At 45.3% G+C, this 24,854-nt stretch overlaps 1 protein-coding gene across 4 annotated transcripts in view; it reads right to left on the bottom strand.

Annotated features, from left to right (window-relative positions):
- Window positions 1–3,263: 3,263 nt before the first annotated feature.
- The window catches only part of ARHGEF12 (Rho guanine nucleotide exchange factor 12), a 180,959-nt gene continuing 159,368 nt past the window's right edge, over window positions 3,264–24,854 (bottom strand). For all 4 annotated transcript variants that reach the window (XM_083163061.1, XM_083163060.1, XM_083163059.1 and 1 more), the window contains 4 exons: window positions 23,591–23,959; window positions 23,267–23,511; window positions 21,465–21,534; window positions 3,264–5,083 (listed from right to left, as the gene is read on the bottom strand). In XM_083163061.1, the coding sequence (XP_083019187.1) occupies window positions 5,052–5,083; window positions 21,465–21,534; window positions 23,267–23,511; window positions 23,591–23,959 (716 nt within the window). In that variant the 3' untranslated portion in view covers window positions 3,264–5,051. The remainder of the gene's footprint in view (window positions 5,084–21,464; window positions 21,535–23,266; window positions 23,512–23,590; window positions 23,960–24,854) is intronic.

The following is a 24,854-nucleotide window of genomic DNA, read 5'->3' on the forward strand; positions in this document are numbered from 1 at the left end:
GGGGTGTACAAATCCGGGATGCGGTGGGCAAGCCATCACTTATGGCCATAACTATTTGAAGAACCTCGCTAAAAACGCAAAATTTTATTGCAATGTTTATTATTAATAAATTGGGAGTTTGAATTGTACACCGGCATCCTTGTCTTTGTATGCAGTATTCCTGCCAGGCCTGCTGCACGACAGAGGAGAGGCTGATGCAGTCAGTCCCCGCCAGGCCCACCCAGCCAGCCTCCACCCTGCAGATGTTTAAAAGGTAAGGATGATGGCGTATATATGGCATATATATGTGGGGGTGGGTTAGGCTGCTGAGGAATAAGGGTCAGGCCACAGGGTGAGCGGGTTAAGCACTAGCGGGTAGGGTCAGAAATAGGGGTCAGGACGGAGAGTTAGGAAGTACGTCAGCATTATAGAGTGCAGGCCGCAGTGTGAGGGTGCTCGTCAGTGTGATAGATCAAAGGCTGAGGGAACATGTCAGTGTAAAGGAGCCCATACACGCTCCGTTTTGCGGCGGCTCCGTTTTGTACTATGCGATGCGCGCTGCCGCGCATCTCATAGTACAGTACAAAAAGTATGTGCTGCACATACTTTTTGTACTAGCTTTACATCGGATCGGATCGCATTGCATACACAAGGCATGCGATCCGATCCGATGTGTACTTTAAAAGTACAAAACGGACCGGCAAAACGGAGCGTGTATGGGCTCCTTAATAGAGCGCAGGCCGTGGGATGAGGGAGTGCGTCCAGTTTATGTTCTAGCATGGGAGGGGGTTGATAGCGTTTGATGGGGTGGGGGGCCCCAGAGATAAAAGCATATGGGGCCCCAAGATTTCTGTTGCCGGGCCTGGATAGGGCATCGCCACCCTGCAGCTGTCAAAGTCGATAGCACAAGGGGGCATAACGGTCAGTGCTGCATATCGCCCCTGTCATTTACCGCTCACCGGCCCCATCATACATGCCCCTACGTAACCCCTTCTCCCGCATAACGCAGCATCATACACCTGCCCCCCATGTTTAAAATAGTAGTTAGGAGTGCATTGGTTGGTGCTTTTTCCCTCTTCAAGGCTTAGTACATATCACTGCCAGATGTACTAAGCTTCAACAGGTGATTAAGTGGAGAGTGATCAACTATAAAGTACCAGCCAATCAGCTCCTGCCTGCCATGTCACAGGCTGTGTTTGAAAAATTATGGTTATGTGCTGACTGGCTGGTAGTTTATCACACTTTTTTAAGCTTATAGTGGGTACATGGTCAGATATGCACTATAATTCGATTTCGTTTTTATTAGCATTCGATGCAGATTGGATCCCAATGCGCGCTCCCGTGTAGTGGAAATCTAATAGAAAAAAAGAGGTACTTGTGTATTACAGCGGCGCCCCCAATTCCCATCGTGCAATGTTTTAATCGCGTCGCATCGCATGCCATGCACCCGATGGCATGCGATGTGACGCGATTTTTGGCCCCTATACGATGAAAGATTGTATAAGCACCCTAAAGGGTGTTTTTAAGCACCCTAATGGGTGCTTACAATGTTAAATGCACCCCCACGCCACCCCCCCACTATAAACGTGAACCCGAAGCGTGGCGAGCGCGAGCCCGCGAGGGGTGGCGGTACGCGTCCTCCGACCTTTTCATACCCCCACTATCCACGTCGGCGTGGAGTTGAGAGTAGAAAGTGTGGCGAGCGCAGCGAGCCCCGCGAGGGGACGCGGATACCTTCACAGGTATCGGAGTCCCCTCGCGGGCTTCACAGGTATCCGCTGCGCTCGCCACGCTTCAGGCTCGCCACACTTTCTATTCTCAACTCCACGCCGACATGGATAGTGGGGGTATGAAAAGGTCGGAGGACGCATACCGCCGCCCCTCACAGGCTCGCTGCGCTTCGGGTTCACGTTTATAGTGGGGGAGTGGCATGGGGGTGCATTTAACATTGTAAGCACCCATTAGGGTGCTTATACAATGTTTAATCGCATCGCATTGTATGCCATATACAATGTCATACAATTTTAAAATTGTATGGCATTGTACAATATCGCGTGATATCGCGTCGCATAGCATACCATCGTATGCCTTATGGCACGGGTGTCAAACACAAGGCCCGCGGGCCAAATCCGGCCCGCCAGACCTCGTCATGTGGCCCGCGTGAGGAGATAGCACGCAGGGCAGTGTGTCCCAGCTCCTGCCTAGTCCACCTCCTCTTACCCACCCCACCGCGGCCGCCTTACCTGTTCCTCCACTGTCGACGGCCATGTTCCTGTAGGCACATATCTATGCGGCTACAGAAACATGGCCGCCGGCCTCCACGGCTACGTGGAGGAGGGCCCGGCCGCCTGTTCCCTCTGATGCCCGGCAGTGACAGACACTGGGTAGGAACATCATGACGATGACGCCGCCCGCCCATGCATCTGTAGAGAAGTAGGAGCAGGCAGGGAAGCTGGACCGGGAGTCGGGGACAGTGTGGCCGCAGCAAGCAGTGAAGAAAAGCTGGAAGCAGCTGCAGGACAGACGGAGAAACAGTAAGTGAGGATGAGGATCACACTCACAATAAAAAAAATATATATATATCTGCTGTTTCCTGAGGTGTCCCCGTGTATAATAATAATAATAATAATAATAATGCCATGACACCACAGGCTGCTCCTCCTGTATAATCATTTATGTGTCATGGCATTACTTTTATTATATTATACAGGGGGAGCAGTCTGTGGTGTCATGGCATTATTATTATACAGGGGGAGCAGCCTGTGGTGTCATGGATTATAATTATACAGGGGGACCTACAGATACAACCGGCCCTTTGAGGGTGACCAAACTGCTGATGCGGCCCCCGATGAATTTGAGTTTGACACCCCTGCCTTATGGTATGCGATGCGATGGGCGCTGCCAAAATACACAAGTACCAAAAAAGACTTGGCAGACAAGACTATTTAGTGGAAATCTAATAGTAGATAACGCAAATCTAATGTGTTCAACTACTGTATTTGATTCGACCCAGATTCGAATTTCAATCTCCTGCCTGAAGGATCAGGAGCACTGTGAGATGGAATGCACATCGAATAGTGCAAATCAAATGCACATTGAAAAGAAGTAGAAAACATCAGAACAGGTCGAATGGCCAAATTGTTGATTGAGAGCGATTTTCTGAACACAAAGCCCCAAGCTGCTGCTGTACTAAATGCTTATAGATGTGTTCCCCGATAAAACATTTTTATTGTACTTCCAAAGCTCTGATTTCTGTCCCAAAAAGACAAGAATAAAAAGTCCTCTTCTTTCCTTAAACTTGTTTAATATCAGAATATTACCAAACTTCCCATTTACCTCCCCACATCTCAATGCGTTACCTCCAGGAGAGTCTGTTCCATAACCATACAACTTTGTAAGCTATAATTCATAAAATAACTATGTCACAAACATACATTTGGATAATTATATAGTTTAGACACCCATCCACAATAATTAAAAACACAGAGTATGAATGTTAATATGGCCTTACTTGAAAATAATACTCCCAAATCTTGTCTTAAGCCAATGGTAAGCGTACATTGCTCATGTACAATAGGAATATATCTGGAAGATTTTTTTTTTCTTTTTTTAAATACAAATACATACAGAAAGGATGCAGAAAACTCCCTTTAATGGGAAACACAGCTTAAAAGAGCCGTGAATAACCTGTCCTAAAAGTGCAAAGGCGCATCCCTAGACTGCTTCCTACCCGGCCAATAACGGCGTCGGCGAGAGGAAGCAACAGGCCCAGCAGCAGAAGCTTACTAAAGAGAACGGCCGTAGAAGGTTGATGGTGCTTAGACCACTGTTAGTAAATTCAGCACTGGCTGGTAATGCGGAGCAAACAGGAAGCAGGTGGAGTAGACCTCAGTGCCTAAAAAAAATAATACATAGGAAACTTTGTTCACTTCAGCTGGTGCTAATCCAAAAAAAAAACAAATGAAAGTCATGATTGCAGGCTCGCGTTTATGGTCTGGACAATGCTGCATCTCTATCAGGGCTCGAGACTGGAGAGATTGTCTACATAGTAAGTCAAGAGTCCACATGGCATCAGGTATTAGTGTCAGATTATCTCTGCAGGGACATCTTGAGCGGAGCAGAAACAATCTGGTGGTAGTTGGCATGGAACGTCGATCAGACTGGGAGCGTTCCTTCCACTTTGGTCATGCGGGAGGATCCGGGACAGCTTTCAGGCAGTGCATTCTGGCAGTATCACCCAAGCGGGTGGTAGCGCAGCCGGGAAAATACGGCAGGCATAGAGAAGCTGCTGAGATGGTTAAGTTCTGGTGATAGTCTTCAGGCTCAGGCTGGTAAAACGTGCAGAGGCGGGGTTGGGGAGGGTGGGGTTAGAGGAAGAGCAGGGACACTCGGAATATAAAGATCTTAGCACGGTCAATGCAAATACAGAGGCAGGCAATCTTATTACTGGCCCTACGTAGTATGCGTTTTACTGGTGCCTGCCTCAAGGATGCATTGATAGCTCAGTAGTGTTTTTGGCAACCTGCACTAATGTTTTTGGAGAACACACATCTAAACACTATCCGGTGTGTCTATTCTTTATAGTTGGCAATTAGTGCTTTCCTTTTTCCGACTCATACGTGTACGGAGGCATGACCGTGTCCAGAACCGGCCACGTATTTCCCCACGCTAATACTTAACGTTCGTGGGGCTCATTACGGACAGATAACGGAGTTTAATTGATCACATCCCATGTACCCACCAGACACAGAGGGGGGATAGGTTGCCCTGTCCCCCTCCTTATATCTCACAATAACAAAGGCGAGAATATTTCTGGCAAAGCAACACTGTAACCACGTTATTATGATTTAGCTTCATCAATAGACATCACTTGTTCTCTTTTCATGGCCAAATAATTGTATATGCCCATTATCCACACATGATAACTGTGTGTTTGTGGATAGTGGGGGCAGGGAAGACTGGACTGTTCTTGACTGCACAGTTTGTGTTTATTGGGGTGTTTAGCGGGCTGCAGGAAGATCCCCCCCCAATCAGCTGGAACCTCATGGACCAGATCTCAGATGGTTGACGTTTCACCCCTTGTCTGTAGGCAACATTGTGATATCTGTGAACAAAGGAACAATTATTGTTATAATTAACACAACTTTGCATAGAATATCTAAAAACAAATATTATATATAAAAAATCCCCCCACCTCCCCCCGTGCACCATGAAGTGTATTTAATTAACCTATTGCATGCAACTCATTGCTTTAAGTCTGATACTGAATATAGGCATGCTGCATATCATTTTAATCAGCATATGTTGCTTGTGCATCCTATTCACAATTTTGAATGGAAAATGCTTGGTACTAGAGAGTCTCTCTTGGGCCAATTTCTCAGGGCCAGGGGTAATACCATATAAGGAAGCTTTAATCAGGGAACATCATGTTACTCTATACTAGCATGGAGAAATGTATTTAAATAAATCTAAATGCTCTCCACCGTCTGAAAAACTGCTCTGGCTGCTAGCATCAGATCCAATCATTAATAAAGTAGCAGCCATTTGCATATCAATTAAGACTGTTCCCAATTAGATTTGCTCCAGCAAGATTTTGTTCATCATGATTTCACACGCTGAAAAGAAACCTATATTTGTTATGGTGAGTAGGAGTTCTGGAATCGTCACCCTGGGTATATCTGCTTCCCAGCTAGATCAACCGCTGCTTGGTAATACTGCCCCCTTAATGAGAAAAACATTAAGGAGTATTACAGAAAAAAATGAATAAAAAAGGAAAATAAAATTAACCTCTCATGTTCTAGATAGCTGCTGCAAACCAGCAAAACTAATTTGAATAAAATAAAAGGAAATCTTGGGGTCTATAAAAATAATTACAAATAATAATAATAAAGTTTCACATTTGTTTCTGCACCTATTGCATGTAACATGAAATGTATGGATGGTGTACAGCCTCACAGCGCTGAGGTCATGGGTCCGATTCCCATCATCTGTTCGGAGTTTGTATATTCTCCCTGTGCGTGCGTGGGTTTCCTCCCACAATCCAAAAAATATACTGGTAGTTTAATTGGCTCCCAACAAAATGAACCCTAGAATAAATGTGTGTGCGTGTACATGTGGTAGAGAACATAGATTTTAAGTTCCCCTGGGGCAGGGACTGATGCAAATGTTTTAATAGTCTCTGTAAAGTGCTGCGGAATATGTGTGCGATATATAAATAACGTGATAATAATGTACCTGTATTAAAAAGGCAAAAACTGCAATTTTTACTATATATTAACAGTTTCTTATATAGCGCACACATATTCCGCATCGCTTTACAGAGAATATTTGAACATTCACATCGGTCCCTGCCCCAGTGGAGATTTCCAAATCTTATTACTAAGCCCCTTGGAGTGCTGGGGGAAACATGTTTTGTTTGTTTTTCTAGTCTAGAACAACTCCTCCCTTTTAGCACCTGAGGGGCATCACTAATTTGATGGAGCCGCTTTCAGTCTGTTTTTAGGTTATCATTCATGTAATTAATGTGCTGGATTGATTCCCTGAGGAACGCCAATGCTGATTGCATCAGGTGCCTTGCCGTGCCCTGGAATCCGTATAAACTATTACAACGTTTAGCTCACACCCCAACCAATAGGAGACTGGGGGGCAGGCTTGACACTGTAATGATATGTGCTCTGTGATCCACCTGCACTCCTTGGTTGGCGCTGCAGCCGCAACTGGTTCAATCCATCCCAGAATTTCCTATTTTACAATTAGACAGTAATCCTTTTACCTTGTAACTAGTGTCCAGTACTGGCCGCTACAACAGATAGCTCTCCCCAGCTAATACTATCCCAGCTTCAGCTTTCTCCTATGACATTATATCATATAATATACTATTACTAGACTGCTCAAAAAACACTAACATAAAACACATCCTAGATCTGAATGAATTAAATATTCTTCTTAAATACTTTGTTCTTTACATAGTTGAATGTGTTGACAACCAAATATCACAAAAATTATCAATGGAAATCAAATTTGTTAACCCATTGAGGTCTGGATTTTGGAATCACACTCAAAATGAAAGTGGAAAAACACACTACAGGCTGATCCAAGTTTGATGTAATGTCCTTAAAACAAGTCAAAATGAGGCTCAGTAGTGTGTGTAGCCTCCACGTGCCTGTATGACCTCCCTACAACGCCTGGGCATGCACCTGATGAGGTGGTGGATGGTCTCCTGAGGGATCTTCTCCCAGACCTGAACTATAGCATCCGCCAACTCCTGGACAGTCTATAGTGCAATGTGGCATTGGTGGATGGAGCGAGACATGATGTCCCAGATGTGCTCAATTGGATTCAGGTCTGGGGAACGGGCTAGCCAGTCCATAGCATCAATGCCTTCATCTTGTCGGAACTGCTGACACACTCCAGCCACATGAGGTCTAGCATTGTCTTGCATTAGTAGGAACCCAGGGCCCGCCGTACCAGCATATGGTCTCACGAAGGGGTCTGAGGATCTCATCTCAGTACCTAATGGCAGTCAGGCTACCTCTGGCGAGCACATGGAGGGCTGTGCGGCCCCCCAAAGAAATGCCACCCCACATCATTACTGACCCACTGCCAAACTGGTCATGCTGGAGGATGCTGCAGGCAGCAGAACGTTCTCTTTGGCATCTCCAGACTCTGTCACGTCGGTCACATGCTCAGTGTGAACCTCCTTTCATCTGTGAGGAGCACAGGGCGCCAGTGGCAAATTTGCCAATCTTGGTGTTCTCTGGCAAATGCCAAACATCCTGCACGGTGTTGGGCTGTAAGCACAACCCCCACCTGTGGACGTTGGGCACTCATACCACCCTCATGGAGTCTGTTTCTGACAGTTTGAGTAGACACATGCACATTTGTGGCCTGCTGGAGGTAATTTTGCAGGGCTCTGGCAGTGCTCCTCCCGTTTCTCCTTGCACAAAGGCAGAGATAACGGTCCTGCTGCCGGGTTGTTGCCCTCCTACGGCCTCCTCCACATCTCCTGATGTAAGGCCTGTCTCCTGGTAGCACCTTCCTGCTCTGGACGCTGACAGACACAGCAAACCTTCTTGCCACAGCTCGCATTGATGTGCCATCCTGGATGAGCTGCACTACCCGAGCCACTTGTGTGGGTTGTAGACTCCGTCTCATGCTATCACTAGATTGAAAGCACCGCCAGCTTTTAAAAGTGACCGAAACATCAGCCAGAAAGCATAGGTGCTGAGAAGTGGCCTGTGGTCACCACCTGCAGAACAAACCTTTATCAGGGGTGTCTTGCTAATTGCCTATAATTTCCACCTGTTGTCTATTCCATTTGCACAACAGCATTGATTGTCAATCAGTGTTGCTTCCTAAGTGGACAGCTTGATTTCACAGTAATTGACTTGGAGTTACATTGTGTTGTTTAAGTGTTCCCTGTATTTTTTTGAGCAGTGCAGTCTTAAGGCCCCCATACACTAGGGCGACTTGTCCTTAGGACAAGTCGCCCCCGACTTCCCCCTGAGCTTCCCCAGGGGAGCTTGATTAGATTGGCACTTGATGTGCCATTTTTTACATGTGATAAATCGTCTCGATTTATCACATGTAAAAAACCTGGGGAGCAGGGGGGGGGGGGGGGGCTACAGAGCAGGGCTGCTGGTGGGAGCAGGGGGGGCTGGGGACGCTGTGGGGGACAGGCGGCATAGAGAGCCGGGAGCTGTCAGTGCTAGAAAAAAAAGCCTATACAATGAATGGGCACCCTGTGATTGGCTGAGCGCTCTCTCAGCCAATTGCTGACTGGCTGAGAGAGCGCTCAGCCAATCACAGGCCGCCCATTCATTGTATGGGCTTTTTTTTTTTTTATTCAGTACTGACAGCTCCCGGCTCCCCCTGCCCGGCTCTATGCCGTCTGTGTCCCCCGCAGCGTCCCCAGCCCCCTCTGCTCCCTCCACCGCCACGCCGCCCCACTAGGTCCCAAGTCGGGTGGTCGGTCGTGCAGCAGGTCCGACCACCCGACGCAGATACGATGCGCACGGGACCGCGCATCGGATCTGAGGGTACATCAAAACTAGCCGATTTTGGTCCGATTTCGGCCAGATCCGACTGATCTGGCCAAAATCGGCTAGTGTATGGGGGCCTTTAGGGCCCATCTGACGGATGGGCAAAGTTTATGCTTATGCAATTCTGAAAGGTTTTGTAAAGTGAAAATGTTTTTCATTTAATGGACCCTTCGGTGGTATGCCCGGAAATTTCTCGGGCTGAGCTGCGCCAGTCAGTGAAGACGATTAGGTAAAGTGTTTGAGAGTTATCGTGGAACATCCATACACACACACAAACATAATTCAATTAAACGTATGTAGATGTGCTAATACTATAACTGTGTCAGTGTACAGAGGGAATTACCTGAGCTCGTGTGGCCTGTGCATACAACTAGCGGCTGGAGGCAATTCCTCTCAGATTTGAACAACACTCACCTTTTCTGAAAGACTAATTTTAGGTTATAACAGAAGCTGCCCACAGAAGACCACACGGTCACTTCAAGTCAGTGACGTGCGGTGAGGTTAGTATTTGGTGAGGCACTGGCTGGTGGAGCGAACGACGACGGGGTCTGTGGGGAGCGCTGGGTCCGGGTTGCTTCTGCGCTGACAGGCAGGTGCGGGAGCTGCCTGTCTGCAGAGACCGACAGAGCAGCTCCTGCTTGACAGCGCAGAAGCAACCCGGATGCAGTGCTTGCCACAGACCCCGCCGTTGCTCACTCCACCAAGGCACCACGGGGTCTGCCCATTTGTCTGCCCATTTGTCTGCCCACATACCTCTTTTCCTTAAAAGAACACTTGTGGCCAAATGTACTAGCCAGAGTTGAGTGGCTGTGTGGGATGCCGGCTGAAGTCTGAGGTTTTTTTAAAAGGCAATCATGGTTTTTCCTTGTAAATGTCTGCCTCTTTAAAACAACCTCTGAGTTCAGCCGGCCTCCCACACAGCCACTGAACTCCGGCTAGTACATTTGACCCATATACTTTAATTTATTTAGAAACATTCAATAAAAGCACACTTATTTTACAGAAACACACAGATACAGGCACACCTATCACTTTACACATACACACACCTCTATCACTTTACACAAACCTCTGTCACTGTACACAAAATCACACGTCTGTTACTTAACACAAATACACCCAAACACCTGTCACTTGAAAAAAACAACAACCACAGCCCCCACCCTCCACAAGCGCGCACACACACACAGCACCATTTTACACAGACACTGCTTACCTAAGCAACATAGACAGCAGTGAACGGCACCCGGAGACGGAACCAGAGCGCCGAGCGGGAGGCAGAAGAAAGACCCCTTACAGGAGAGAGTGAGAGACCGCATGGAGCACAGTGCGTGCTGGTGCCCAAATAACAGCGAGAGCTGACGGCTTGGCTCTGCGCGTCCCCCTCCCCCAGAGGCTTAACTAGAACGTTCAGGGCCCCATAGCAAAATTTTTGGTACTTGTGAGTTATCCGGGCGCCCGATGTGGTCATCGCATGCCATTACAATAAGCATACGATGCGACGCGATTTGACATCTCGTCGTATCGCGTCGCATCGTATGCTTATTGTATGGTATACAATGGGATGCGATGCGACGCGATTTTAACACTTCCCGCCCATTTTTAAACCCGCCCTCTGCCACATCTGGCAGAAAATCAGTGTGAGGTAGTTTCCAGAGGAGAGAACAAGTGATTTACAGTGTTGGTGTATTTCTGAGGTGAAATTTCGGACATTTGCCCCAATATTGTCCCATTTGGCCCCTTACACCTGCCCCATTTTGCCCCTTACACCCTGTTTCCTAATATGGCTTTGGTGGATGGTATCTTCAGCCTCCCTAAAACTGAGGAAGAAACAGTGCAATTCCTGCAGGACAAAGGGCTGCTTCCATCTACAGCCACATGTCCAAATGGCCACCCTATGCGCCTGTCTATAAAAGAGCGCAAATGGCGCTGCTACATAAAAAGTTGCAGTAAAAAGCAGAGTCTGCGGGCCTCGCTTTTCTACCCCGGATGCAGGCTGCCGTTCATGACAATACTGCGCTTCATATATTGTTGGTGTGATGAACTCACTTCTGTAGAGTTCTGTACTAAGAACTTGAAAATCTGCAATAAAAGTACCATATTTTATAATGCATTGATGCGGGAGGCATGTCAATGCGACCTGATGTCACAGCCTCAACGCCAGATTGGTGGTCCAGGGCAAATAGTGGAGGTGGATGAGACACTCTTTGTCAAAAGACAGGCCAATGTTGGAAGAGTTCTCCCACAGCAGTGGGTGTTCGGAGGAGTGTGCCGGGAAACTGGGGACTGTTTCATGCTAGCAGTTGCCAAGCGAGATGCGCCAACTCTCATCAGTGCAATTGTGGAGCACGTCGCGCCTGGAAGCACAATCATCAGCGATTGCTGGCGCGCATACAAAACTCAAGAACTGGAGCAGGCTGGTTACAGTCATTTAACAGTCAACCATCGCTACAATTTCGTAGACCCAGAGACTGGTGCACACACCCAAAACATTGAGAGACTGTGGGGTTGTGCAAAATGGCGCAACAAACGCCAGCGGGGCACAGCCCGCCATCACCTTGACTCATACATGCAGGAGTTTGTGTGGCGAAAGTGCCTGGCAGGAGACAGTGCATTTAACCGCATTCTACATGCGCTCACTTTGCTAGAGAAATAATTACGTTGTTTAATTATTGTGTGACATGTGTTGATTGTTATTATAATTTATTTCTGAGAGATGTTAATTACACAGTTATTCCCTTCAATTCAGTTGTCCTTAATGTGTCAGATATGAATGATATTGATGAATGATATTGGATGTTCACAACCACTCCACTATCAACGTGAACCCGAAGCGTGGCGAGCGTAGCGAGCCCGCGAGGGGCGGCGGGACGCGTCCTCCGACCTTTTCATGCCCTACTATCCACTAGGGCGTGGAGTGAGAATAGAATAGTGTGGCGAGCGCAGCGAGCCACTGAGCCCGAAGCGTGGCGAGCACAGCGAGCCCCGCGAGGGGACACGGATACCTTCACAGGTAAACGCGTCCCTTCGCGGGCTTCCCAGGTGTCCGCGTCGCCATGGACACCTGGGAAGCCCGCGAAGGGACGCGTTTCCCTGTGAAGGTATCCGTGTCCCCTAGCGGGGCTCGCTGCGCTCGCCACGCTTCGGGCTCGGTGGCTCGCTGCGCTCGCCACACTATTCTATTCTCACTCGACGCCCTAGTGGATAGTAGGGCATGAAAAGGTCGGAGGACGCGTCCCGCCGCCCCTCGCGGGCTCGCTGCGCTCGCCACGCTTCGGGTTTACGTTGATAGTGGAGTGGCGTTAACAATGGGGATGGGACTGACATTGTGTCACTTTTTGTGTCACTTTCTGGGGATTTTGCCCTGCTAAAATCGGGTGCTGTCGCATCGCATGCCATGTGGTTAACATGCGATGCGACGTGATCACATTACATGGTACCCGATGTAAAATCGGGTTCGGGTGGTGATCTTGTCGCGTCGCATCGCATGCCATTTGGTTAACACACGATGCGACGCGATGCGAAATCGGGTTCGGGTGGTGATCTCGTCGCGTCGCATCGCATGCCATTTGGTTAACATACGATGCCACGCGATGCGATGCGATGCGTATACGACCAAAAATCGGGCGCCCGGATAACTCACAAGTACCAAATTTTTAAAGCTCCCCCCCCCATTACAATGCCCCTGAGGGGGTCAGAAAGAGAGAGAGAGTGAGAGTGAGAGAGAGTGCACAAGGGAGGGAGAGAGAAATAGGGGAGTAAGAGAGTATCAGGCACAGTGAAGTAGAAAGAGAGGATGCCAGGGACAGAGACAGTGCGAAAGAGAGACAGAATCAAGGTGGGATAGAGACAGTGTTGAGGAGGGTGAGAGAGATGGGCAGAAAGAGAGAGACAGCGTCAGGGAGAGAATCAGTCAGGGGGCAGGCATAGACGGTCCAACAGAGCACGATATGGAGACATAGATGGACAGACATGCAATCAGACAGACAGATGAGTGGGAATGGGGTCTCACATTACATACATACACTGCCTTCCTCATACATACATACATACATACATATACTGCCTCCCTCAAATACTGTACAAACATACATTCACTGCCTCCCTCATACATACATAGTCTCCCTTATACATAAACTGTCATACATACACTGTCTCCCTTATACATAAACTGTCATACATACACTGTCTCCCTTATACATACACGGTCATACATACATACATACACGGTCATACATACATACATACATACATACACGGTCATACATACATACATACATACACGGTCATACATACATACATACATTGTCTCCCTTATACATACACGGTCATACATACATACACTGTCTCCCTTATACATACACGGTCATACATACATACACTGTCTCCCTTATACATACACGGTCATACATACATACATACACTGTCTCCCTCATACATACACTGTCTCCCTCATACATACACTGTCATACATACATACACTGTCTCCCTTATACATACACTGTCATACATACATACACTGTCTCCCTTATACATACACGGTCATACATACATACATACACTGTCTCCCTTATACATACACGGTCATTCATACATACACTGTCTCCCTTATACATACACTGTCATACATACATACATAGTCTCCTTTATACCTTCACGGTCATACATACATACATACATACAGTTTTCCTTATACATAAACGGTCATACATACATACATACATACATAGACTGTCTCCGTAACATACATGAGGCCCGCCAAGAGGCTCCACCATGGGCAGTAAACACACTCCCTCTGTCCCCCAAGAGGCTCCATGGCTGACAGTACCCCTCCCCCGACACCACCTCCCAGCGCACTTACCGATCCCGGTGCTCGATGCTGCTTTTGGTAGGGCTGCGCACTCCTGTTTCTTTATTGCAGGCGGGAGGAGCGGCTAACTAAGCAGCCAGCGCCAGGGATGTGTATAAGTTCCTGCCATGCGCTGATGCTGCCGACCCCGTCGGCGGGGAGACGGGGATGGGAGGGAGCAGCAGACAGGGCAGTGCCCTGCCTCTGCTAAGGCATGGCTCCGCTTGGTGCAGGGGGTTCCTTGCTGTGCCCACGGCCCCCCCAAATGACAGGGTGGCCGGGCCCAATAGCAAGTGCACCCCCTGCACCCTCTATCGTTACACCGTGAGGCTTGTACGCCTATGTAAGCGGCACCTATAGAAGAGCCTCTGCGATAGTAAGGGACGTACTTTCTGCCTGTATGAAAGCACACCCCTGTCACTGAGGAGGTGCCGCTGTCCCCAATCACATCTGCCGCAGTGACAGGGGCGTGCTTTCATGTAGGCAGAAAGCACATCCTTTTCACTGAGGCACTGCTATAGGTGCCATATATGCACCTTTTTTTAATGGGCTTTTGCAGCCGGGTGCTCAACCCCTCCCACTGCCCTCTCCCTGTCTCTAATACTAAACTATAGACAGCGGGAGGCACCGCACTTGGTGCCTCCTAAACTAATAAAAATAAAGAAAAATGGAGTTAAAATTATTATTATAATAATAATACAAAGCATATACTTATTTTTTGTATTATTTTATTATATTAATCATTAATGACAGGGGAAGCACTGCCTCACCTGCTTCCCCTGACTGCACGTCAAGTAATTTATCTTAAAGTAAAACATATACTGAGCAAATAAAATCTACTAATTAATGGTATAGGAGTGTATAGACTTTATGGGTAAGGGGGGGGGGGGGATTGAATTAGGATTTGCCTAGAGAATCTGTGTGATAGTGGCACACTTTACTGCAGCGGGGATCTTGCTGAAAAGTGTCTGCTGCCTAATAGTGTGTGAGCACTTTCAGGCAAGTTTTCCACAATCGGCTGACCATGCGCTGGCGTGAAATGACACGGCCATAGCTAATCCGCTCTCTTCACACCTAATTGAATTCCTCCAAAGTGTGACTTTCTGTGTTCCGAATACTTATTGCGCTATCTATCCCTCTGTACAACCTATGAGCAATCAAGTACTATATAGGTTTGCAAGTAGTTTGATCTAAATCCATATAAGCTGTAACATGTATATGTTTAATACATATTTTTATGCTTTGACAAATATGTTCAATCCTTGTTTTTGTTTTTAAACTAGAACGGTTATAAAACAAGACCTCATTATCTTTATTCTTCAAGCCAAATGCATGCGAGTGCTAATGAATAGCATCTAATGGTGTTTACAATGCACCCTGCACGGAAATAGAACCTGAGGTATTATTTAAAATAAATAAATAAAATGCGGTGCTAATTAAATGCACATAAAACTGTAAATAGCCTCATTTAGTACAGTTTTTATTTTAATTGCCGTTAGCAACTTCTGCATTGGGAAATAAGAACTTTTAGCCTCATATGCACTGGGTATCAGCAATCACTGTACATCTTGACCTCTCACTAAGGGCCAGGTGTACTAAGCTTGAAAAATACATAAATACAGAGTGGTAAAATATCAGCCAATCAGACCCTAACTGTCATGTCACCGGGTGCGTTTAAAAAATGACTTAGTAGCTGATTGGCTGGTGGTTTATCATCACTTTTCAAGGCTTAGTACAACTTGCCCTAATAGTAGTGACTTACAGATGTGTCCACATCTGAGCTTTATGTGACTCTGTTGCGCCAAGCGTCTTTTTTTGAGACTTTTCCCGTTAAATAGTAGCATGTTTATATTCAGTTTATGACTGCCGCTGTATCTGTAAAAGAAATGGAACCTTACAGTGTTTTCACGGAAAACCGTAACGTGGCATTTTGCAAGCAGATACTACAGCAGCAGTCGCACACAGAATACAGAGCTGCTGAATATAATTTTAATCAGGAGAAGCTACACAAGCATCACAAAAGAGATGCCTTAGCATAGCATGGCAAGACTAGAAGGGGTGTGTCGAATATATTTTCCACACTGAAGTATATATAGATGAATGCAAAGAAAAATAAAATACAGAAATAAAAAGCTACCGCTACCAATAGTAGCGTTGGCTATCCCGTGTATTTAGCCGCACATTTGGAAATACATGTGGCCGTGCCGGGATCTGCTGTGTTCACTTGATGACACTTGATGTCTTAAACCTATATGTATATGAGCCATTTAATTGGCTTGGGTGAGCCTCTTTTGGCCACACATATCAAAGTAGCCTGGACAGACCTATACCTTTTATTGGACTGTGCGATATTCGGTGATAGAATATATATATTTTGAACCAAATGCTTTGAAAGCTAGTCTGCTACCTTGTGATTGCTTCTGTGTTTGTGCATGTGTGAGAGATGTAGCTTCACTCACTGCCAACAGATGGCAGTGTTTCTGAGAAGACGCACAATCGGACACTAGACACACACACACACACACATATATATATATAAAATAAATAAATACAGTAATGCAGAGGTTCCCAAACGCGGTCCTCGAGGCACCCCAACGGTCCAGGTATTAAGTATATCCATGCTTGGCAACAGGTCACTTAATTATACCCCTTTTAGACATACTACCTGGGATTTTGTCCAGGTTTACCCTGGTTTTTCAACCCAGTATCCGGGAGTGAAATCCCGGGTATACCCTTTCAGACATACGCTAGTCCAGGGTTTGGGCGCGTTCATGTGAAAAAACCCGGGATTTTCGCGTATGTCTGAAAGGGGTATTAGTAACTCAGTCAGTCTGATTTAACCATCTGTGCTGAGCCATGGATATACCTAAAACCTGGACCGTTGGGGGTGCCTTGAGGACCGCGTTTGAAGACCTCTGCAGTAGTGTATTGGCGCTAGTAATAAATGTCCATAATGGTTGCCAATGTGAATAATGTAGTTTTCCCAATATCCAGCGTACGAAGCAGAAGTCCTATCCAGTGATTTTTTTTTTAAGCCAACAGGTTCTTCAACTGTTTTTCACGATCAAGAAGAGGTACCCAACGCGTTTCATCCTTAAAAAGACTTCATGAGGGGTAACAGATTCTTTGCTGTAAGATGCGGTGTTTAACCATATTGTTGGGAAATGTCAAATAAATGTAATCCCTTTTCCCATATGGGCATAGGGGTAATGAGTGTAAAAAAAAAAAAAAAAAGTCCTTTCAAATTGAGGTCAAAGTAGGACCTGTTCTCTGAGAGGCTGAAGCTGGAGTCCTGAGACTCTGAGAGAACAGGTCCTACTTTATGAGGTCAATTTGAAAGGACTTTTTTACATTTTTTTACTCTCATTACCCCTATGAGCTTTGTCTGCCCATATGGGAAAAGGGATTACATTTATTTGACAGGGATTTTAAACATTATATTACAATGTTCATGTCTTGTCATACATTTAAAATAACACATGCTTTGTGCAATAGGATTTTAATCCACAAATCGTGTTAAAATAAACATGAAACAAAGACATTAATCAAGAAAATATTGATGTAAACTCATTTTTATTCATCATCTGTACTATATTAGTTACACTGGCAAGGGTGCTTCAATCAAAGCCCCGCAACGTAACCATGTTAGATGTATAGATCAAGATGGGAGTGAGGCAGCATAGCAGAACAGACATTAATGATGCATAACATACTCTAGCAGGGCCGTCTGAACAGCACTCACTGATTCTGGAAGACTAACACTAGAGTTTCAAGCGATACAGATATAAAATGTAGGTTTGCGAAAGAAAAACATTGACACAGGGGCATATAGTATAATCATCTACATATGTGTCTAGTGTCTGTGTGACTCCAAAACACTACCATCTCTTGGCAGCAAGTGACACTACATGTACTAGCTTTGGAGTAGCATTGGCTTCGAGCGGGCTTACATTGCCATCTGTTGGCAGCACCTAAAACTACATCTACCAGCTTTGGAAGCATTTGCTTTAAGCGGGCTTTCACTGCCATCTGTTGGCAGCAAGTGAAACTACATCTACTAGCTTTTGAAGCATTAGCTTCAAGCAGGCTTACTAGTATATACAATGAAATGCCAATTGCCATGGGATAGGTGCCTAGTATAGTGTTGGACCTTTCTAGCCGGCGAAGGGCAGCAACTCCAAAGTGACATTGATTCCATAAGTGGAGGTAAGATCTCTGAGAAGTTGTTAGAACTCTTCAGAATGGTTCTCAAACAAATTGGGTGTGGTGACACCTTGCATGATCATGCTGGAATATTCAATTGTTGTGGGGGTATATGAAGTCCATGACGTGTTTCGGAGGACCAGCAGACCCAACTCATTCCACACTCCACACTACTATGAAACCACCTCCAGCCTGCACAGTGCCTTGTTGACAACAAAGGTCCATAGCCACATCTGAAATCAGCATGAAACAACTGGAACCTTGACTCATTGGGCCTTGCCACATGTTACTAGTCCTGAATTGCGACATCACAAGCACAGGTGAGGCGATGTGCCGATTGTCATATAGTGTTAGCCTCCACTCTGGTGGGTCTTATGTTCGGATATACCATAGAAGCTAAAGAATGCTGCACTGACCTGCTGGTTATGCGTCTGATACCTCCTGCATTGGACATGGAGGTGGTAAGAGCCAATGTCACTTGTCTGTTACCACGGACAACTGGTCACTACTATTAAGCATCGGAGGTCGGCCACAGAGCTGTCCATGGTGGTGGCAATACCTTCCATGAGCTGTCCACAGTGGTAGCAATACCTTCCATGAGGTGTTCCCAGTACACAGGACACCGTAGCTCGAAGAATGTTGAATGAGATTATAAGAAATGGATTGTGCCACCTGTAGGACACCCACTATCACTCCCCGTTTGGATACCAATAATTTATATCACCTTGCAATAAGCAGCATAGCCGCTGTTGGCTCACAAGGTGTCAAGATTACAACGGATGCCGATCTTGGCATTTCAAAGACGTCACCGTACGTGGTGCCACCTACCATCACCTTTACATGCTGCTATCTCATGAATTTTGGCACTTTAGGTTATATTACAGATATATCCTCATAAATCTTGCCTCAATATGCCACGTAGTGGGTGATGCCCGGCATGAGTGAACTGACAAGTCCCATGCAACTCGTTTAGCTTCTGGTGTTCTTTTTTGCCAAGAATGTGTCTTATATCATTATGTGAATAAGATGCACAAGCAGCTTCTGCTTATTAAGAGGATTTATGGGATACTACTGTTCTGTGTGCAACCGCGCCTGTATCTGCATAAGAAATGCCATGTCAGTCGGAGTTCTATTCATACAGAAAAGCAACTCTTTAAGAATGGGAGACTGCTCTTGGGTCACTTAAAGGGATGCTTGCCCCAAGGCTAAAATCTGCCGGCCGAAACCAATATGTTGGAGTTTAAAACCATTAAAAAAAAGTCAGTTTCTTTGTTTAAAAGGTGTTTTATCCTTTACAAAGCGGTGGTTCTATGTGACAATAAAGCATAACCCTATGGGTAGTTCTAATTAATATTACGCTGTCAAATACAGACGTGTCCCCATACACCTATCCATTTTAGGCCACACACTTTTTGCTTCTCTCCTAACTCAGGCACATGATGAGCTCTGCGTTTAGGATCAGTGTTTTGGTGTGGCTAATCATCATAAGTCTTAACATTACTTATTGGTGCAATTTGAAGATACCTGTATGTGGTCATACCTGTAAAGCAATTATATAACAAAATCCACTTTCTAACAGGTTTAAAGGAAAATTACCTTTATAAATTGAATAAGCCTTAAGTACTCTGTAGTTAAGGCTACAAGTGATTGGTTTATCAGCAGTAGGGTTCTCTGGTGGCACAGATGAGAGTAACCCCAATGCTCACGCATGTAATACACTAACCTAAATAGTGCGGTTATCTGTCAGATGAAGGTTCCCAGATATAGGGGGTATTCAATCTTGCCCGCTATTTCCGCAGGAGAAATAGCGCCCACTGCCTATTAAATGCTGACGTTTCCGACAGTGTTGAAGGCAGATTCCAACAAAACAGATATGACTTTAATACAAGTCGGATCTGTTTTGTTGGCAACGGCCGCAGATTGTCAACTTAACAGCCGTTTTTTGACAATCCACCGCCATTTTCACAGACACTACCACTTTCCGACACTCGACAGCCGGAACATTGAATTCTGGCTATCGAAGTGCAGTCGAACTGGCCGAAAATTGCCAGGGATTACGACTGTCAGAATCTGGGATCCAATACCACCCCTAAACTTCTATTACAGAAAGCAACAAGTAGACAAATAAAAAATAAAAAAATATATGAAAGTTTTAAGCCATGTTACCAATTTGTATTTTTCTCCAGCAATACAGAAAATAGCAGACTAGCAACACCTTGGTTATAAGAATGGGCTAATTAATTTTTCTTTCCCTTCATTTTCTATGAGCCACTGCATGTTGTCCGTGTTCTAAAAGCCACATAAAGCTCTCAAGCCTTGGAACCGTGGGTTAAATGCTTTTAAATAAATTTATACTACTGCTAATTATTTCTATACCTCTAAATAGAAGCAGTCGATTCATTAGAGAGCAGACAAGCAATCAGTCGTTAAGTGTATACTTTGGGCACACCATTCATTTTAAGTTGTCTTTTAAAAACTGCAAAATATTCATGATCATTTTTTTCCCCCCATTCTTAAATTAACTTTTGGGGACAAATTGGTTTTAATATCAGCGCCAGCTGCGGATTCGACACTATAGATTCCTCATCTTGGCTGTAACGGTACGTTAATGAAAAACTGTAGTTATTTAGTGCACACTCCAAGGGTCTAATTCAGGTTTGATTGGAAGGGGATAAATTTGCACGTGCAAACCCCCTGTGAGAATGCCTTTGGCGAGTATCGTACTTGCTGAGGCGGTTGCGGGGCGGGGAGTTGTTTTGGGGGAACGCCCAGTGTTTTATATGCGTCCCCATGAAAATTCTGGGCCCATACACTGCTGCGATACATCACGGTAGTGTATTTGCACCTTTAGACCGGTCTTTTTTCAGTCTGTTTTTAAAAAAATGACAGGCGGAAACTGATTGGTAGAACTTTATCTCCCTCCCAGCTTTGATTATTCTCCCCCTAAATGCTGCTAATGCCGGTACAGGTTTGAAACGCATTCTGGATGAATAAAGAGTCCCCTGTGATGCAAGTGAGTCCATATTTCTTCCTTTATGGATACCAAATATAATTAGAAGGGGCTTTAATACAGATAGATTAATGTTTTAATCTCCGGGGCCATTTAATGGTGTAATGTAAAGCGACGGATGTGTGACTCCTATTTCAAATATGATCTCAATTATTCCTAATGGCCAGCAAGCTTCTGGGAGACTTCTTCCCGCTCATCCGGCAATGATTCCTGTAATATTGTCAGCACCTCGCTGTAAGTGGATTTCAGCAGCTTACCGTTATCTGATACGTATTATTGTATTATATAGCTGAACCAGTAATATTATGCAGCGTGCTTGAAATGAAAGATCACAGGCTTGTAATTAATTGATCATTTCTAGGAGGTAAAATTCTTTAAATACCTGGATCGTCTTCCAACAAACCCGATGCAGACAGCTTATTTCGGAGTGCATGATAATGATTTTCAAGTCCCTGGAACATAGAAGAAAGATGAGCAAAGAGAATACGTTAATAATGATGTCCTCATAATGAAATTAAACATTTTACAATTAGTCTAACGATAATAAATAATAACAAAACGTTCAAAGGCAATCATCCTAATACAGATCAGGAGATTCTCCGATACCACCCAGGCCACACCTAATCTTATCAAACTATGGGGCAGATGTATTAGGCCTGGAGAGGTGATAAAGAGGAAGGTGATAACTCAGAAGCCAATCAGCTCCTGTCATTTTTTCTAAACCCAGCCTGTAACTTTGATTGGCTGCTGCCAGGCGTAAAGCAACTGCCCCACTGTTCTAATTTGGAAGAATAACTCTAAAAACCACTCCCATATTCTACGCATGGGGAATTTAAGGACTGCTTATGGTTATCTATGTACATGGCTTCCGTATGGCAGAAAATTAACAGTCTAGAACCAACATAAACCAGTAGAGTTGAACTCTAGTGCATTGACAGCTGTGACCCCATACACAGCTGCTGTACAAAACAATGTAATGTCGTAGCTGCTGGAATTTGTATTAGCGTGGCCGCTGAGGTCTCAGCAAATCTAAGTGACTGCATAAGTTGCTTGCAGATGAGTTGATTTTCGGACTTCGTAAGAGTGCTGCTGCAGGAAGCCAGATGCTGGAGCCAATTCAACAGTGTACGGGTACGCAGGAACTGGCGTAGACACCCGCAATCCCTGTCAATCAATCCTCCGTGACTGAATATCCCAAAAAAGTCTTATTAAACCCTTCACAGATTCAGGTCTTTTTAACAGGGTACATAACCATAAATGTCAACCATTGTAATTCAATGCATCAATAAACCTAATAGTGCATTTGACTGAGGTTTTTATTCAGTACATCTATTCCCTTTCTTACGCATCCTAAAAAGTCATCAGCTTCAGTAGCCACTGTCTGACAGTGTCCTTGGTTTTTACAGCTGCTAATTTGCGCAGCTCTATCAATGTATCACAAAATGTTGTCTAGTTCTCACATCAATAGCGTCACCAAAGAAAACCAAATGATTTTTCACTATGAACTGTAACTTTTATAAGGGAATATTCAGGGCTACACAAGACATCTACAAAGTAAGTGTTCCCTGGTACAGCACCAGTGAACCCAGAGTAACATAGACCTAGCAAACATATTTGGTAGAGAGGAACCAGTTTAAGACTATTCTCCACGATGCTGTTCGTGTTCTCCAATCTGTAAGGTCATAAAACAACCCTGGTGCCTGAATCATTATTGGCAGTGGCGGATCCGGGGGAAAAGGGGGGGAGGTATTACAAAAAAATCCCTTGCTGCCACCCAAACCAGTGTCACATGGTGGAAAAGTTCCCCCAACTGACACTCAAACCCATTTCTCCTGTTGCAAAAATGTGCCTTTTGCCACCACCCAAACCAGTGTCAAGCAGTGAAAAATGTCCCCCAACTGCGACTCAAACCAGTGTCTTATGATACAAAAGTTCCCCTACCACCATCCAAACTAGTGGTATAAATCGTTTCCCGACTCACATACCAAACCGGAGCAAAATTTCCCCACTGGCACCCAAAAATATGTCTCACTTGAAATAGTGGCTTTTAATGGCGGTTGAAGTCAGAAAAATCTGTGTTTTAAGTAAATACAACTGGAGACAACAGGAAATGTTCTGTGTAATGTCTATTAATAGTTGCTATTCAATTAAGGCCTGTACACGAGTCTTGTGCCCACTGCTTACCTTCAGCTGTTGTAGGTCAGTTTCAATCTTTGCAATGTAATGTAACATCTGTTTGAACATCTCTGATGATGCCGCCGGCTCAGACAGCGCGGTGATCGGAGGACTCAGCCGGTCTGCCGCTGCGTAGGAGGAACCTGCTTGTTGGCCAGAAAATGTACATTGCATAGACGTTTCTGAGCAAATATAATCTTCATCCGTGGAACTTTCCTGCATATTCTCATAACCATCCAGAATCAGGTATTTCCCTGCAATAAAAGAGGTGCAGCTGGAGATTATAGCCTGTTGAGATATGACTACTCTCCAGGGCACAAAATGGATATTAACCTGATATCCGAAATTGCATTTCCTCCAAGTGTTTATCTTTAGTGTTATCCTTTGAGTGTTCGTTGCTTTGAGGTTCCGGAGCGTAAAAAACCTGTTCTCCGCTCTCTTCTAGGACTTTCTCTGCCACTTCAGGGCCTATACGTTCAGAGAGCTGGCTCTCAGGTTTTGGCTGCAAAGAGGGCTGTCTACTTGAACAGGACTCCCTGCTTTTCCTCCGCTGGTGGTTGTGGGCTAACGGCCTTGGCTGGTGGTCAGTCTGCGCTGTTGTTTGTTCCTGGCTATTCCGACTACAGAAACGCTGGAAGTTTTCCGCCTCCTCTTTCTGGAGAAGCATGACCTGCTGCATTAGTAGTGTTCTGAGTAATTCCACTGCAGGAAACAGACATGAAGACTTAAAGCCGTAGATAGTGAAGGCAGAGCGAGCTTCGTGCATCAAATATAGGACAGATCAAGGTTTCCCCCCAAAAATGGCAATTAAGGTAACAGTACAATGCAAACAAGATCAAGCACTTAAGACAAAAGGAATAGCAGGAGGATTACCCAAATAGTTTTAACTCTTTGCGTGCCAACATCTCTGTGAGCAATGTGCAAAATATCTTCTAAAAATACCAGCGTCACTCACATTTGTTATATAAATTCAAATGTAAAAAAATATATATTTCCTATATAAAGGTAAACATTACAGTTCATTATGATGGTCATTTTCACAACTATTCTGACAAATTTACTTGGCAATCAAAGAGTTAGTGTTGCAATTGCTGTAAAATAAACCTGATTGCAAACTCGTTAACGTGCTTCTTTACCAATACCCCTTTCAGATCGCACCTAATTCCCAGGTTCATGCTGTTTTTTTGCCGGTTTGACCAGGTAATAGGTGCGATCTGAAAGGAGGTTACCGGTTCGTTGCCGGGTTGCTGTGCAGTGTGAAAGGGTTAATGGGGTCGAAAGACCTGGTTCCTATTCACACCGATGGAGGATGCAGTGCTTGGAGCAGCATCAGCGCAAAAGCGCTGGCACCTCCCCTGACCCCCGATGACGTTCTGCCCCACCCCCGCATGAAGTCAGCGAACCAGCAATATTACCAGGTCGCGGAAGGGGCCAGAGAGAGCAAAATACAGGGTCGCTTTGGGACTGAACCATTTCAAAGTCCTGGTGCGACCCTACATTTTGCAATCTGAAAGCAGTATAAGAATCAAGTTATACCCCTTTCAGATCACACACTCAACCCGGGTTCTTAGATCACCAATCCGGGTTGAAGTGCAGT

This window comes from Crinia signifera, chromosome 19 (genome assembly GCF_055691185.1).
Source record: "Crinia signifera chromosome 19, ASM5569118v1, whole genome shotgun sequence".
NCBI classification, from domain to species: Eukaryota; Metazoa; Chordata; class Amphibia; order Anura; family Myobatrachidae; genus Crinia; species Crinia signifera.